Source organism: Miniopterus schreibersii (genome assembly GCF_964146895.1).
Source record: "Miniopterus schreibersii genome assembly, chromosome: 15".
NCBI lineage: Eukaryota > Metazoa > Chordata > Mammalia > Chiroptera > Miniopteridae > Miniopterus > Miniopterus schreibersii.
In genome coordinates this window covers 13776078-13793441 of record NC_138115.1, presented here as the reverse complement: position 1 = coordinate 13793441, position 17364 = coordinate 13776078, and the positions used below count along the sequence as shown (strand labels likewise).

General features: G+C 36.6%; 1 protein-coding gene across 1 annotated transcript in view; it reads right to left on the bottom strand.

Moving 5' to 3' along the window:
- The window catches only part of DNAH12 (dynein axonemal heavy chain 12), a 160522-nt gene that overhangs the window by 40341 nt on the left and 102817 nt on the right, over positions 1 to 17364 (bottom strand). Inside the window, exons 48-59 of the mRNA XM_081160004.1 lie at positions 15557 to 15690; positions 14096 to 14258; positions 13328 to 13408; positions 12780 to 12956; positions 10237 to 10368; positions 8399 to 8488; positions 7602 to 7742; positions 5148 to 5389; positions 3019 to 3166; positions 2338 to 2483; positions 963 to 1177; positions 280 to 472 (exon numbers count right to left, since the gene is read on the bottom strand). Of these exons, the coding sequence (XP_081016130.1) occupies positions 280 to 472; positions 963 to 1177; positions 2338 to 2483; positions 3019 to 3166; positions 5148 to 5389; positions 7602 to 7742; positions 8399 to 8488; positions 10237 to 10368; positions 12780 to 12956; positions 13328 to 13408; positions 14096 to 14258; positions 15557 to 15690 (1862 nt within the window). The remainder of the gene's footprint in view (positions 1 to 279; positions 473 to 962; positions 1178 to 2337; positions 2484 to 3018; positions 3167 to 5147; positions 5390 to 7601; positions 7743 to 8398; positions 8489 to 10236; positions 10369 to 12779; positions 12957 to 13327; positions 13409 to 14095; positions 14259 to 15556; positions 15691 to 17364) is intronic.

The window sequence follows — 17364 nt, the reverse complement described above, 5'->3', positions numbered from 1 at the left end:
CTAGGGGTGAAATTTCTTGGCTCAAACAATCAGATATAAATCAGAAATTATGGCATGTCACCTGAATCTTACTACCAATATTAAGAGCCCAATATAACATGGTTGACTTATAACTTGCTTGTTATAGAATGGCTATTTTAAAGGGTTATATAATTATTTAATTTATAATAACAAAATAAAAAACTTGACAAGGTTTGAAAATAATCACATAACAGAAGTATTAACAGCCTACAAATATTTCTCTCTAGGCCATCTGGAAGCATGTGAGAAAATGCATACCTCTCCTTTGCAACAACAATACCTAATAACTGATCTTCAAGTCCTTCTGGAGTTATCATGAAGTTGAGCAAAGACAGTTTTGTAGCTAGCTCTGGCATATAGTGTGGATTTCTCAGTTTTGTGGTGATATAAAACTTGAAATCAAAGGAATACTCAATAATGACCTCACCAAGTCTGATGCAATCAATGCCACCTGTATTTCAGAAAATAAATGCATAGTAAGTAAGCCAAAGTTGCACAGTCCCTCCCGCTATGTTAAGGCCTTCCCCAGGTTATGAGTAATTTAAGGGAGAATGCAGATGTGACAAAAGTCACAGACAAAGAGACAAGCAAGCCATTATGCAGCAGGGCTCATTCATTCTGGGGTAATATAAGACATTTTTTCTGGCCAGGGAGCTTTCTAAATCAAGATTCCTTTTGCTGTTACTCCTTCTATCAATTTTTAGAGTCCAGAGTACTAATCATTATGCAATGGAACCTCTGTGAATTTTCAATCATGATTCCAAAGTTATCTAAAGAAATTTAGTTCCAAATTTCCTTTCACACATAACAATGACACAGATGTTCTGAGTTATTAACCTTATCATTAAATTTATGTAGGTTTTTGTTTTTGCCTCAAAGATAACCTTCAAGGATAATCCAATTGTCTTTTAGTTCTACAACTAATATTAATTGACTTCTACCTTGTTTAAAAGTTTGTCTAAGTAGTAAAGGCTCCAAAGATGGATCCAGTTCTTCGCCGACATTTTCTAACAGAAGCGGAGTTCCAAACTGAATACAGTTTTCCAGTGTTCTCATATAGTCTGAATCTGATAGCTTAATAACACTAAGCTGATTATCTTTCTCAGAGTTTTTGATCCACTTATTGGCTTGACCCTGGGGATCAATCATTAGAGGCCTAGAATATAATAAGAAAAATTCTGAAGGGAATAAATAGATATTCATATTTCTTTAAAATCATATAATTTGAATAATAAACACCACCATCAATTTGTAAATATACAACATGTTTCACATATATTATCAGGATTAAACTTCACAAAAGTCCTGTGATAGAGGAGTGAAAAAGGAGTTTTAGTCTTATTTATTTATTTTTATATATGTTTTTACTGTTTTTTTAGAGATAGAAGAAGGGAGAGGGAAAGAGATAGAAACATCAATGAGAGAGAAACACCAACATTGATCAGCTGCCTTTTGCATGCCCCCTGCTGGGGATCGACCCCAAAACCCAGGTATGTGCTCTGACTGGGAATCAAGCCGGTGACCTCTTGGTGCTGATGCTCAACCACTGAGCGACACCAGCTGGGCTCATTTATTTTTGAAATGAAGAAATTCAGTCTCAGGGAATACTTTGCCCAAGGTTTCATGGTTACAAAATTAGTTCAATGTCAGAAGTAGGATCTTGTGAACCTATAATCTGCGCTGTTTCCAATATAACATACTGTCTTCAAGATAATTTTAATACATGACATCTATTAACATAATATGAAAAATAATTCTAGTTATTTGATAAAAATTTAAAGTAAGAGATCTACTAGCCTACAATAGATTTCCTCAGGTTATCAGTAGAGTCATAAACTAAGTTCCCAAGTTTAGTCTGGTATATATTTAAGATCTATTTAGGGATTTTTTCTATGAAAGTATGGTAAAGACTTTGTATTCAAGAACATCTGATTCATGGTGTACTTTTTTCTTCCTCAGTGATAATGCTGTCCTAAGTTCCTTTTGTATTCTGTACAGTGCATTAAATGTTAACCTCAAAAGAAAAAAGCATAAACAATATAGATCGTTAGTTAACGATACACATGGATGAAGTATTAGGGAAGGTATATCCATGTCTGCAACTTATGTTGAAACACATGAAAAAAGATGAGTTGGTGAATGGATAGAGGGATAAATATTTGACAAGGCATAAAGAATAATAAAGTGTTAATTTCAGGATCTAGGAGGTAATAGCTATATGGGTACTTACTCTAAAATCCTTGCAACTTTTCTCTCTGTTTGAAAACAACTTTCAAATAAAATTATTGAAAAATAAATATACTTTATGTTCCTTACCAACGTCTGGAGTTATTAACAATCACTCCATTATCTATGGAGAAAGTATCTGTTGGTAACCCAGCAATATTCCAAGCTCTAATTTTTACTGGATCACCCAGGGTCTTACTCAATGAGAACTCCTCTGAACATGGGATTTTTTTATTCTGTAAGAAATAAACAAATATATGATATTTTCTTTCATTTTGTTGATTGAAATATTTTTAAATGAAAACATTGATCTGTTATTAGATATTATTTAATAACTCTAAGGAACAGAAAAAACAAACACCTGAATTGAAAGTTGGACTATCACTAGGATACAGAGCAGAGCATAGGGAATATAGTCAATAATATAATAACTATGTATGGTGCCAAGTGGGTACTAGACTTATTGGGGGGATCACCTGTAAGTTACATAAATGTACACCTGAACTAATATAATACTGAATGTCAACTGTAATTTAAAAATTTTAAAAATTATAAAAAAATTTAAAAAGAAACTGAAAAATATATTAGAAAAAGGAAAAAAAAGAAAGTTATACTATGGAAGCGCTTTACTGATCGAACATGAAGAAGAAAAAGACCTCGCATTTTCAGTTATTTCTTCTCCTCTGTCCTTATGCTCATCTTTCCCCCCAAAATACCCCAATTCATACTTTGAATGTTCTAAAAAGAAACTTATGAAATATAAAACATTACCTTGCACAACATGCTCCAATTTTCTGTACATGTTTGTCGAAAGCCAGAAGTGAAAGCACCAAGGTAAGCTATTACTCCTGCTGATACTAAGACATCTCCAGTCAAATTTTCATATACTACCTGAAGGTCATCTGCAGCTTGAGACCATCTGTGAGATAAACCAAAGGCAAAATAGCCTGACCACAGAGAATGACAGAAGACAATAAATGAAAGAGCAAGGGGCTTCTAGTCCAAATTCTACAACAAAACACCATGAAATGTTGAGCACTTGCTTACCTATAAAATGAGGTTAGGTCCCTTCTAGCTCTAACATGCTCTAACACATATCTATGCTATACAAATGACAACCTACGTTTCATTATTAGAATATTAGGTGTTTTGTTTTTGTTTTTGTTTTCAGAATTAGGCCCTTCAGAATAAGCAAAAACAAAAACAAAAACCCACAACATTTTGTATAATCATTTTCTTCAGGATGATCTGGTCTCATTGATACAGGATAGGAGAGGTCTTCATCTTCCCTGGTTGTTAGTGAAGGTAGATGGATTTCTTGCAATATTCCAAGAAAAAGAATTTTCTAAAACATACACGGGAAAATAAATAATTTTTATTTGCATGGAATTAAATCCTTGAGTTTCCAAAGTCCCATTTCCCTTAGTCCTAGAAGTGTAGTTGGGGCTTCAGTAGAGCTAAAATCAGAGCCAGTGTCTAGAGTTTCCTTTCCATACTAGAGCCAGGTTCAGTCCAGCATCAGGCTAGTTTAGCTTGTGTTTCCCTGCTTCAGTCCATTAATTCACTGTGTGTGGGATCCGCATGGTCATTGGCCCTAGGGGCAAATGCAAGGAAGCAGGAGCAAAAGAGCCTCACAAGCCAAGAGTCAAGTGCAACAAGAGAGAGAATTCCTTTGTTTAGGAGATTATGTATTCCCAAATTTTCATGGGCTTGCAGTGGTGACAATGATTCTGACCAATCATCTCTGTGTTCAGGTTTGACTGACAGGCACCTTCCAGAGTCCCTGGTCACTCCAACTTTACTGGGCATGTGTCTATCTTCCCTTTGTTCTGTCCCCTTCCCCCAGTGTTTTGCAGGGAATATACCAGTGGTTCCCTGAGGAGTGCAAAGTTGCAGCTTCCTGGTGAAGCTGCCTAAAGGACATGCCTATAATGTCTGGTTTCTCCCTTTGCTCCTTTCCTATTATTAATAACTAGCTAATTACAGTGGTATCATAGTGGTTTCAGTATTTATTGTTTCAGTATTTTCTGTTAATCTGCAATTCATTACCCAAAATTATATTTAAGTTGTATAGACGCTGACATACTATTGATAGGGTTAATATTTTTCCATTTAATGAAAACTTTGCAATAAAAAGTACATTCCCAAACCATCTTATCTGCACTACAAAGTCAAAAGCGTGTTATCTTATCATGCTAGTCATTCAACAAATATAATTAATAAGTGAGATAGCTGGCTGACCAGTACAAATAAATAATCAGAATAAAGCTAACTGGCTTTGTTAGATCAAGCCAGTCTATCCTCTTTGAAATAAATTTCAACAAAGTGAGCCATACATCCATTACTCCCCACCTCCAACACTTTATTATGAAAAATTTTGAATATATATGTAAAACTGGAAAGAACTGCACAATGATACCCACATACTCACCATTTAGACTAAAAATTATTACCATTTCCTACCCTGACCAGTATGGCTCATTTGGTTGGAGCATCACCCCATACACCAAAAGGTGGCAGGTTGGATTCCTGGTCAGGGCACATACCTAGGTTGTGAGTTCAATCCCTGGTAGGGGAACATGGGGGAGGCAACTGACTGATGTTTCTCTCTCACATAGATGTTTCCCTCTCTCCCTTCCTCTCTCTAAAATCAATAAAAATTATCATTTTCCTTATTTGCTTCTCTCTGTCTTTCTCTCTTTAAACGCTTGAAAGCAAGTTGCAAGCAACATTCTCTGGCATTGATGTTCTGTTTGGAGAAGCCTGGCAAGGTGCCTTATAGAATGTCTCACATTTTCAACCAGCCACTTTAAAATCAGTAATCATAATAAATATTTAAATAAAATCATGTATTCAAGCCTGATATTCTTAAATATTGCTAAAATAAGCAGAAATCTGACCTTGATTTTTCTCCTCCCAGTCCTCCAATTAGTTTCGTGGCTCTTTCAAGTTTCTTAGCACACAGTTCCACCTGATATTCTAAACGAGCCTTTTCCTCTGTTTTTTCAAAAAATATTTTTTGTAAATTTTCCAAATGTTGTTCAACTTCTGCCAATTCTGTTCTCTTCTGATTCAAAAGCTCCATTGTCTCAGCTAAGGACTTCTGAGCTTCTGCTAAGCGGGCTTTCTTAGGAGCCACTACCTGTTTGGGAACGACAGATGCAGCTGTAATGTATACTCTGTAAAACTGACATCTTATATAATCCTTCATAGATATTATGGATTAAAAATATTCATAATTATACATACACTTGTTACTTATAATAAAAATTATACAAAATAAACATTTTGCCTTAAATCTTACATATTTTTATACAAAAATAAATTAAAATATATTTATATTTTGTGTAAAATATATAAATCATTCTGGACTAGCACACTGTCATATATAAAACAGATAAGTTATTCTGAACAAACAAAATGTTATAATATATAGCAAAATATGGCACACTATCTACCAAAATGTCTCTAAATAATAAGTTGCCATTGAACTGTTGCAAAAAGAGAGAAAAATATGTAACAATTATAAATGTTTAAAATACATGAACGTGCTTTTGCTGTTGTTGCCTTTCTTGCTTTGGTTTGTTCTTTGCTTTTCCAAGTCTGTGGTCTTCTTCCCAGTCAGGTGAGGCATACGTTTCACTACCAAAACTGAATTTTCCTCAACAAATCTTGAAAAGCCACATTTTGTTGAAGAAAAAGGATTTCCTAAAGTTCTAATTTTATTATGTTCATTAGTATATCAAGAAAGGGGTTGGCAAGCAAAATAAAAACAGACTTGATACAGAGAATGATCTGACAGCTGTCAGAGGGCAGGGGGTCAGGAGGTTAGGTAAAAAGGTGAAGGGATTAAGCAGTACAGATTGGTAGCTGCAAAATAGTCACAGAGATGTGAATTGCAGCATGGAGAATATAGTCAATAATGTTGAGACAACAGGATATGGGGCCAGGTGGGGGCTTGGGGCAGCGGGGCAGGTGAGGGGGCACTCTGAGGAAGGAGTTCATAGTTTTCCAGCCACTTTGCTGTACATCTGAACCTGGTGCAGAGTGACACTGAATGTAAATTGTAGTTGAAGGAAAAAGAAGAATAGGATTGGCAACTTTGTTGAGTGCAGTACAAGCCATCGGTAGGAAGAAATTAGGATATGACCAGAGAGAGTTTGTCTATTTGAAAGAAGGGACACCTAAGTCTTCTGCAGTGAATGAAGCTGGAGGCAAAGAGGGAAGAGGGAGGTAAGGAATCAGCCACTGAATGTCCCACGCTCTCTCCTATGGGCTAACATCCTGAAGGGGGCATATGATAAACAAACAGATACAAAGTAGGAAGCTCCACTTTCTGCTTTAGACTTTGGAGAAGATCTTGCTGGATACCTCACTTTAACATCAGAATTAAAATGGTAGTGTGGAGGTCAGGAAAGATCCTGGATGCTTTGGCTTCTCTGTTTTATTGAAAGGATCCAGAAGATTCCACATGCCTTGTGGGTTGAGAGCTTGCAGACCTGCTATGAGACTGCTGTGGGGAGGGACAAGATGTTCAGTGGAAGAACATCGCAGATAAAATTAATTTTATTTCTTTAACAGGTGTATACAGGTCTACGCCCCTGAAATTAACAATCCAAGTCCCTCGCTCTCTACAGGCACATGTACCTTATGAGAAATATCTTCCCAATTGTAACAGCCTAATCATTCATTCTATACTCTGAGGTTGTTCTTAACACATGCTACCGTGTATTTTTACCTGCCTTTTTATTTATATTTCCTGCTTCCCTGGGTAGAATTCTGCAAGCTACAGAGGACAAGGCCAGTGTTTTCCTGATCCTTTGCTAGCCAAATTGACACAAAATGCTCTTAAATCATTCTCTGATCTCCCAGGAACTTGGCCCCACGGGTTACTCCATTACAGGTTCCCTACCAGTGCATGCCATTGCTTTAGAGGATATTCCCATGCTCTGCCTCTTAACCCTGCTTGGATCTTCTTACTTCTAACCTTTTGAATCATTTTTTTAATCTGCCACTTTGCCCTTGAAGTTTTGGATTTTTCTTTGTTTCTGCCCACCCCTCATCAAACTCTAATTCTCTTTTGCCCCAGGTCCCTATGGGTATATGCCAGTCTGGCCAATTTCCATGATCATCCCAGCTCCCACAGCACCACCACTCACACAGCCCAACCAGGTTATTTCACATGCAAGTATTCTTTTTGCCTATTAGGTACTCGATGACTGATATTTATGCTGCAGCAGGACAAATTCTTTCTGGTAGCACTTTTGAAAAAGTCTTAACTAGCAAATACATGCATAGTTTTTAACTTCTGGGAATATTTCAATAGAAAATGGATGTGCTGATCCTCATAATACCTTTGCAACTCTGTCGTATACTTCCATAGCCATGATCCATTTACACAGGCCCTCAGCAGCAGAAGAAGCCTTAGCAATCTTAGGGGGGTCAAACTCAGGATTTGTTAAATATTCACCACGAATCTTCTGCATAACATTCACCTACAAAATAAAGATTTAGATCTTAAAATCTCAACATATATCACACAATCATAAGATGAAAAAATAATGACACATAGTAAAAAAACTGTATAAAAAAGTTATGTTTTCTTTAAAAACCAGTCAGTACTTTGAGATAATTTTAAAATAAGCATAATTGCGGCTGAAACACAAGTCATTTTTGAGCAAAATACGCAAACTTGTTACAGATATTGAGGCAAAATCTTTCTTCCAAAAAAAATTAAAAGACTTTTTGCAGTTGAGAAAACATGGAAACAAGGGGAAAGGACAATTAAACAATAAAGAGTTCGGATGGAACAGAATGCATTATACTTTATCTCACATAAATTTGTGTATCAGATTTATTAATAAACTATTATAAGAAGACACTTAAGAGAACTCTTTCATGTCAATAATACACTAAAACAGTAATTTATTAAATGACTTTCAGTGGTCAGAGACAGGAGTGGGTCTGTGCATTGTGAGAATTCGTAAGATAGTCATTAACAAACAGAATGTTCCTTTATTATTTTAATGCAAAATGGAATATCTCCTTATGTTTTATATAGTATTCCATAATACATAATATTAAAAATCTTATACATCTCAGCAAAGTTACATTTACAAAAAATAAAAATAAAAAATTCAGTGAGACTCACTGGAATGTTGTCCTTGTCATACTCTTTCAAATCTCTCAAGAAATTCATATCTCCCAGAAGCTTTTTGCTAGGTCCCCAGTAATCTAATATCTATAAATAAAATTTTGCAAACTTAGTAAATTAAACTTAGTACAATTAAAAGTGCTCACTATAAAAATTTTTCTTCTTGAAGTTTAAGATATATTTTCCAGAGACACTATATACTGTCAAAATATCAACTTTTATCTTCTTGGAAGTAAAGAGACTCCTCTCCTCAAGAGCATGTTATACATATAAAATATTTAAAATACAAACATGAAATTACATATTAAGTTTATTGTAAAAATTAAACATCGAAAGGCAAATGATATTATTTCCCTTTAGAAAACAAGAAAAGCAACTAGCATAGACACCGTCACAATTTCATATAAGGAAATATATTTTTGTTATCTCAACTTTTATTTTCCATTATTCTTAACTCTTTCAAACCAGAAAGGTAGTGATATAGATGGAAATTCTGTGTTTCCTTCCCCCCAGATTCACATATTGAAACCTAATCCCCAAAGTAATTGTATTTGGGTCTTTGGGAGGTGATAAGGTCATGAATGGGGTTAGTGTCCTTATAAATGAGACCTCAGGGAGCTCCCTTTCTCTTCCGCCATGTGAGGAGACAGCGAAAAGACAGTTGTCTACAAACTAGAAAGCAGGCTCTCACCAGACACTGAATCTACTGGAGCCTTGATCTTGGACGTCCTGGGCTCCAGTACTGTGAGAAACAAATTTCTATTGTTCATAAGCCATCCAGGCTATGTAATTTGTTATAGCAGCCCTAATGGACTAAGACAGGTTGCAAACGTTTTTCTTATAAACAACCTACCTAGGCTCCCCAAGTGAGAGAGATAGACAAATATTACACATTGTTCTTCCAGTCATAAAGCACATGGTACATGCCTGTGCTAGTAAAAAATATTAACTAGCTGAACATTCTTTTTCCTACTTACAGAAGCCTGATAGGGGTGTGCCTGTGGTGTGGTGTGTGGTGTGAGTGTGTGTGTGTACATGAAAATAATTTGGTAAGATAAGAGCCTTTTTATTTCCTTCATTATCTCAAAGAAGGATAGAATGACCAAAAAAAAAAAAAAATCCCAAACCTGCAAGTCAGGGATTCCAACCCTGAGCTTTATATAACTTATATAACTTTAGTTTAGGATGAATGTTATGCCTTCCTTTTTAAGGGATATAGTCTTGAATAATAATCATCTATATCAGCTAACATTTATTGTGAGCTTACTATTTGTGAAGCTTTATACATAAGAGCTCTATATGTATTAACTAATCGAATTCTCACATTAACTTTATGAGGCAGGTACTATGATAACCCCCTTTTTACATTTCACAGAGATTAAGCATCTTGCCCAAGGTCACATTGCTAATGGGACTGGGACAGACATTCTGGATCTAGAGCACATGATTTTAACAACCTCACTATACTGTAACACAGCAGAATTTTGAATGCTCAGAAACAACACCTATGTGGTTATAGGTGAGATTCTTAGCTGGAAAAGCACAGGAAATCGCAGTGTTCATTCAATCCCAACCCCATGATAGTGGGGAACCCTGCATAGACAGAAAAGGAGATAGAATCAGTTGGGCCCACATTTTTCTGATGCTATACTGCCTTAGCTTTGCCCTGGAATAAATACAGACAGTGTTTTCCATAATTTATTCTGAATCCATTCAATCTGGAAAACAATGTTTCTTCCCTGGATTGGGTACTATTTATATTTAATGTGATAATAGTTGCTGTGAAGTGTTCTTTACAATCATAAATATTATTTAAATCTGTGTCTAGTTATTACCTTGCCTCCAGTTCCTGAAGGATCTGAAATTTTTTCTGGTTTTATATCTTTCATGACACAAATAGCAGCCATAACTAGCTTAACACCAGATGGAGGATTCTTCATTGATTTCACGATTGTAATGTCAGATGGCTAAATCAAAAGAAAACAGGGTATCTTCAGAGCAGTTTATTTCTAAATAATGAGCTTTTAAAGTAATGTTGGAGAATTAGCATAAAATTAATATTGGAGAAAAGCATCAATTTTCATTTGAAGTTGCAATTCTGTTTTGCTTTGCACCACTATAAAAGAATTAACAATTGAGAATTCAGCATAGATTAACAGCAATGGTTCTCAGATATCTGAAAGATCACAGATCTTTATGAGAATATTATGACAGCTATAAACCTTCCAGAAAAAATATTTTTGCACATAAACACAAAATTTGCATGTAATCACACGCCAAGCCCATACATGGAACCCAGGTTAAGAACCCTAATTCAGACAAAGACTTAATTCTTTATTTTCTTATATGTAATATTAGTTTTAACTCCCTCGCCCCCCCAAAAAAAGAAAGAAGAGGTAGGTTCCAATTCGAAACTTATTTTTAAAAAAGGTATATACTGTTATGATAGACACAAGAGATTTGCTTACTTAATATCCACTCCAATATCCTCTGACCTCTCTTGTAATTGCTAGAAAGCCAACAACTACATATTTTTAGTTTCCTGTGCAGCTAGAGTTGTGGGAGGTCATGAGGTTCCACCACCAGGTCACTTGAATGATAAAAGAACTCAGAATGAACAAGTGGGGAGATGGGCAGAGTGTGAGGCATCCGTTTTGCCCACATGGATTATAGTAGAGATGATGTAGCTCTGTAGGAAGCCTCTGCAAGCTTCTGACTCAGAGGGATCATTCCTCTGGTAGACTCTGCAATTTGGCTTTGTAAGTCATTCCTGCCAGTTCAGCCTATAACCTGTTTTTTCAGCTCTTCCAACAATTCTGTAATCAATTTGTAAAATTCCCTGAAGAGTCCTATCTGCTTATACTAAACAGAGTAAGTTCTCTTCCCTGCAACTGAACCCTAAGTCATATCAAATACAGTATTTGATACCAAGAATGGTATCAGCAATAGACTCACAGTGAAAGGAGAAACTAATATTAATTAGATACAATAGCTGGAGGAGTTTGAAGACATCAAGAATCCTGGGAGTTTCAGAGAATGAAGTGCTGAAAGTTCATGGTACACAGTGATAAAACAGTTGCTTATATTAATGCTCATGATCATCTAGAATGGAGTCCTTCTTAAAAACAAGGCTTTGTCAGAATGATTGTCTACTGTGATAAATGTCTAAGGAGAGAATGAAGAAAGACCACTGGGTAGAGTGTGGCTTTTAAATGTGCCAAAGAGCAGACAGGAAGAAAATATTAAGCTCAGGGTTTTAAATTCTGGCTCACAGTACAGCAAGAGCACTAGGAAGTTTCTATAAATGCCCTAAAGCAATCTCATGTTTTAAAACTACAAGGCTGATATTAACTGAAAATCAGATAGAATTTGATCCTGTGAGATGCTGAATTACCTATAAGTTGAACACATCATCTTGTCAGGTCTCTTGCATGAAAGTTAGGGTTCTGATTAGAAAAGAAAGCAAAGAATGGGGTCTGAATATACTGAACCACCATACACACTGGGCCTCCCTGGTCAACAGAAGCTATCTCCCTGCTCCCTTTGATGAGGTTGTTCAGGTCTATGCCTAAAGGCCCTATATAGCCCCGGCCAGGTAGCTCAGTTGGTTAGAGCATCACAGGCCATGGTTGTGGGTTTGATCCCCAGTTAGGGCACATACAAGAATCAACCAATGAATGCATAAATAAATGGAACAACAAATTGATATCTCTCTCTTTCTCTCTCTCCCTCTCTCAAATCACTAAAACAACAACAAAAAAACACAATATAAAGTCATATACAACACAGTGTAATGCAGACAGGTGCCACCCATATCTGTATTGGAAATGCATGTCCAGGAGGCTGCAGAAGGGTAGCTCCACATTCGATTTAGCATATGCCTCCTGATCCATGTACAGAACTACTTTGGCCTTTTGGAGTCTGTTTGCTCCATTTTCATTGAAATATCCTGAATGAAAATTATAAATAATATATGAAAAGCAAAAAATAAAATAATACATCAAAGAGGAATTGTTAAGAGTCAAGAACCAACCGTGGGCAGGTGTCTCAGTTGTTGGAGCGCAGGTTCGATTCCTGGTCAGGGCACATACCTAGGTTGCGGTTCGAACCCTGGTGAAGGTTCATACAGGAGGCAACTGATAGATATTTCTCTCTCACATCGATGTCTATCTGTCTCTCTCCCTTCTTCCTTCTCTAAAAAAATCAATAAAAACATATCCTCGGGTGAGGGTTAAAAAAAAAAAGTCAAGTTCCACTTGACTAGACCAAAACAATGTAATATCGCCCACTGAAAGAGAACTACACTTAATAACCAAGTGCCTGTAAACAATTTTACTTTGTTGCTGAAACACAAGGTAGCTAATTCTAGCACTCTCACCTTTAGTGTATCCAGTGCAGACAGAGCTGCTTCCAAGGCTGGAATCGCCTCAGCTAAGTCACTTTCACACTCATTTTTCAGAAGTTGGGCTTCTTCAGCCTTTCCACTGGCTATCTCTTCATCTAATTTCACAAACTTTCTTTTTGCTTCCACTTGTGCGGATTCTATCTCAATAACCTAATGAAAAGAAAGAAAAAATAAAGACAGTTCCTCAAACATCTTATTGCTTTCTTCCTTCTAGAGACAAGAGAATGTTTGAAAATTAGGGAATCCAACATATCATTTTGAAGAGTAGAAGAGCCCAAGATAAAATGAGGAGAAATGCAAGTACATGTAACCTAATTTGGCAATGGGCTTCCCACCTCCCTTCAAAAATGAAAGAAACCACATGGGACCCAAAGAGCTAGTCAATCAATAGAAAAGGGTAGAGTCCCTAAGGCCTAATGGCAAAAATTAAGGCTTATTTTCAAAGCTAATTTTACATATTTAAATTGTCTTCTGACATCAATTTAAAAAACACACACACATACACATTCAGGATAATCTACCTGCATCATATGTGCATTTTCAACTTTAGCTTCCTCCAATTTGGGCTGTAATTGAACAAGCTCCATTTTCATTTCACCGACCTAAATAGACAGATCATCATTAAGTTTTCTTAGCTACAATAGCTACAGAAGCCAGACACAGAAAACTGAAATTTAAATGTATCATAAGATATGAGGGCCAGAAAATCTTAATATTTTCTTCCAGTTCTTCACATGATAAAAGAAATCATGAGAGTGTGACAAGTTTTCTTCACAAAATGCTTCATCTTCCTTGAGTACATGACAGGGCAGTGTGAGAATACAGCTGCCATGGAAGAAATGCAGACAGAAAAGAAGGCGGTGGCTCAGGATATGACTGTTATACTGTGCACGTGGTATACGACGCAAACCAACCACCCTACCCTCTGTTGTTTGTATTGAATTAATGCTAGTAAGCATTAGTAGCACTTGACTCATTTTTTAAAACTCCAATCTTATATTTTAGCAGCCATTAAAATAAAAAGTCAACCCGGACTTATTATATTCTCTCTAAATTCCAAAAAATTAAGAATAAAACAAGATGTATTTGAGTCTGTGTGGTCTGGGCAACTTAGTAAACGTCTCTAAAACTCACTGTACTCATCTATAAAATAAAGATCATAAAAGTTTCTATCTCGTGGAGGTGTAATTGAAGGAATGCATGTGAAACCTATAACACAGTCCCTGGCATGTACTATTTCTTACATTTCCTAATACATAGTACCATTTTGAGCAGCTTGTAAAATTTACCTGAGACTCAGCAAAAGCTAGTTTGTCAAGCCCATTCACATATCGTTGCTTTGCTTCCATAACAGCTTGTCGCTTCTTAGTCAAAAGCTGTCTAAATGAGGCAATAAGTTCAAGATAAGAAGTAGCAGTAACATAGTTATGTCGTCCTAACTCATGCAAGAACCTAAAAGAGAGGCAGATAACATATCTTACTATAAGTAATAGGCTTCACAAAGTACGAGGTAAATTCAACATAGCAGTAACAACAAGCATTTAAGAATAAAGGTTAATTTCATTTAGAGGGTGCTGAGTACCTGAACTCCATAGAGTTCTAGAATTCTACACATAACCACATCCCAATTTCTTGTCTGCAAAATATCAAATAGCAAAGATGCATTTTAAAAGCACAAATCAATAAAGATCTATATCAAAGGTGAACTACAGCAAGAAAGATATAGGCCTTTTTACATGTTTCATACACCATGAAGATCTAACCCTGTAAGGGATCCAAGATATTGTGTAAAGTAGGCAAGAACAGTAGAAAAGGGGACTGCAGAAAGGACAGTGAGAATGAGTCATCATTCTTTGCACAAGTGTGTCACGTGTCAGCTGACTGGGGTATGGCCAGAAGTATGAGACTGCTACACATACACATGGAAACAACGGAAGCAAAGATGTCTCATGGCAAATATGTAGACTAAGCGCCCTTCTTGGAGCAACTGTCCAAGCCAGCCATGCTAGCTGGATAGGCAATATACTATATTACATAGTGATAGGAGCACCTGGGCTTATGCACCTTTGAAATGAAGAGCTCAGAGATTAACAGAGGTAAAACAGATACTTTTGAAGAATCCACAGCCCACCAACTACCTTCCTTTATCTGAGAACTTCCACCCAGTGCCCCCGTAGCAATGTCTGTTCTATGAAACTTGCCACCCTAACCATAACTGATCAGACCAGAATCGGACACTGGATACAAACAAGGCTAATCCCATTTCGGAACAAATATGGAATGGGAATTGGAAACAGCCAAGCAGATTCTGCCTATAGCTGGAAGTGCAAGAAGTAAACATGAGAAGTGAGAGGCAACCAGTTTCCTCCAAATGCCCAGGGAAGCAGAAAATTCAGTCTGTAAAGAGAGAAGAAAGTAAATGCCCAGAGAGAAACAGGAGTGAGAAATAGAGAAAAGGCATTTCTGGTTTTAGAATGGCCTTCTAATTCCAGCTTCCAGTTACTTCTGAGATCCAGCTGTATTCTTTCCCTTAAGCTTTGTGAGATACCTCTGTATCTTTATAATAAACTCCCCCTTTTCGTTAAAGCTAGATCAAGTAGCTTTCTATTACTTGCAAGCTAAGGGTCTTAACTAATTAAATGATCAGAGAGATCTAGAAAACACAGAAACCCTATTCAAATTGTGGGCTTTCACAGAAAGAGATACTTCAAAATATGACACTTGTAATTTAAAAATTCGTTAATATTAACCTTTCTGAAAGATCCATAATAGAAGTGTGAAAGTGTTTGCAGAGTGGAACTATCTCTCGTCGTTCAACCTCAGTAAGCTCCAGTGTTTCTAAGAATTTCACAGCTACAAGCTCAAGGGCATCTTCGGGCCATGGCTAAAAATAAGAAAAAGAAAATGTATGAAATTTAATATGAATATCCCGCTCCAACTATGTAAGTCAAGTGCCTTTCTATACAAGAATAATTTGGGGTTGAGAAAATTAAACCTTAATGGGGCAAACAGAATTAGGGGACTGAGGTCACAAGTAAATCTATGAAAGATCTAATAAATATGTTCATAAACTAAAATTAAAGATAACACAATATAAAGGAAAGGCCAATGATACTTTGCATATAAAAGATGCACTTCACTGCTCTCCTAGCTCTTCCACTTGGATGCACAGGCATCCCAAACAGTATGACAGTGGCAGAGGCTGCCGGTTGCCCACCTGTCTATCGGCCCCTTTTCCTTCGGACTCCAATTATTCTCTAGATAGCTATGTGCCCAGCTAAGAGAGCACACTTCCTAGACTCCCTTGCAGTTCAGAGTGGATAAAGGCATAAATGCCATTGCTGGGTGAGGCTTTCAGGAAACGCTCTCTAGAGGGTTACATCGAGGTGCCTGTGTCCTTTTTGTCTTATTTCCCATTATTCTACTTCTTGCCTGGAACACAAGTCAGAGCTCCATCACCCACCTTAGACCATAAGATGACTGTTAGGGTGGAAACCACGTGCTAAGGACAGTAAAGCAGAAAAATCTTGGCATTCTGATGACTTTGTGAAGCCACAAAAGCCCTGGTCGGCTTACTGTCCGATTTTTTTTCTCTATCAGAGGGAAAACCCTATGTGCAGATGGGTTTCTGTTACAAGTAGCCCATCACAATTCCTAACATTACATCCAAAGCTGAACTTTTGAATTTCTTCCTCACAAATTCACTTCCTCTCCAGTCTTTCCTGTCTCAGTGAAATGGTTCCTTTGCTTTTTCTGGGATGTGCCAAGCATGTTCCTGCCTCTGTGCCTCTGAACTTGCTGTTCACTCTGACTAGAGCCCTCCTCACCTAGGACTCCCTTTGGTTCACTCCTTCACATCTCTGTTCAAACGCCAACTTATCGGCAAGGTCTTCCCAGAGCACATTTTCTAAAACTGCATGCCTTCCTTCATTACACTTTCCTTTATCTGGAGTTTTTTTCTTAGCACTTACAAATATCTGATATATATTTATTTGTTCATCTGTTTATTTTCTGTCCTCTCCCACTAAAATGTAAAATCCATGAAAGCAGGAACTTTGCTTTTCTCATCACTGTTATCTTTAATATCTGAAATAGAATTTAATAAATATTTGAAATATTTATTTGAGGAAATAATCTAAGTTAAATGAGTAATTAATCTCCACTTGCTTATTAGAATAGTTTCCAAATTTCCTTTCACTTAGATTAACAAGATCCTTGTAATTTTTTTCTTTGTAAGTAGACAATATGTACATTAAGATCAATTTTTTTTAGTGTCTGACCCTCTTCCTAGTAAAATTCAAACTTTTTTAATTGAACACTCCATTAGTAAAAAAGTTTTAAGCACACACAGCCAATGTATGCATATTTATTAATAGATTACACAGCCGTGGGCAAAAGCAGGTTTACAGTTGTGAGGTTTTTTTATATTTTTTATTTTTATTTTTTAAATATATCTTTATTGATTTCAGAGAGAGGAAAGGAGAGGGAGGGAGAGAGATCGAAACATCAATGATGACAGAGTCATTGATCGGCTGCCTCCTGCATGCCCTCGACTGGG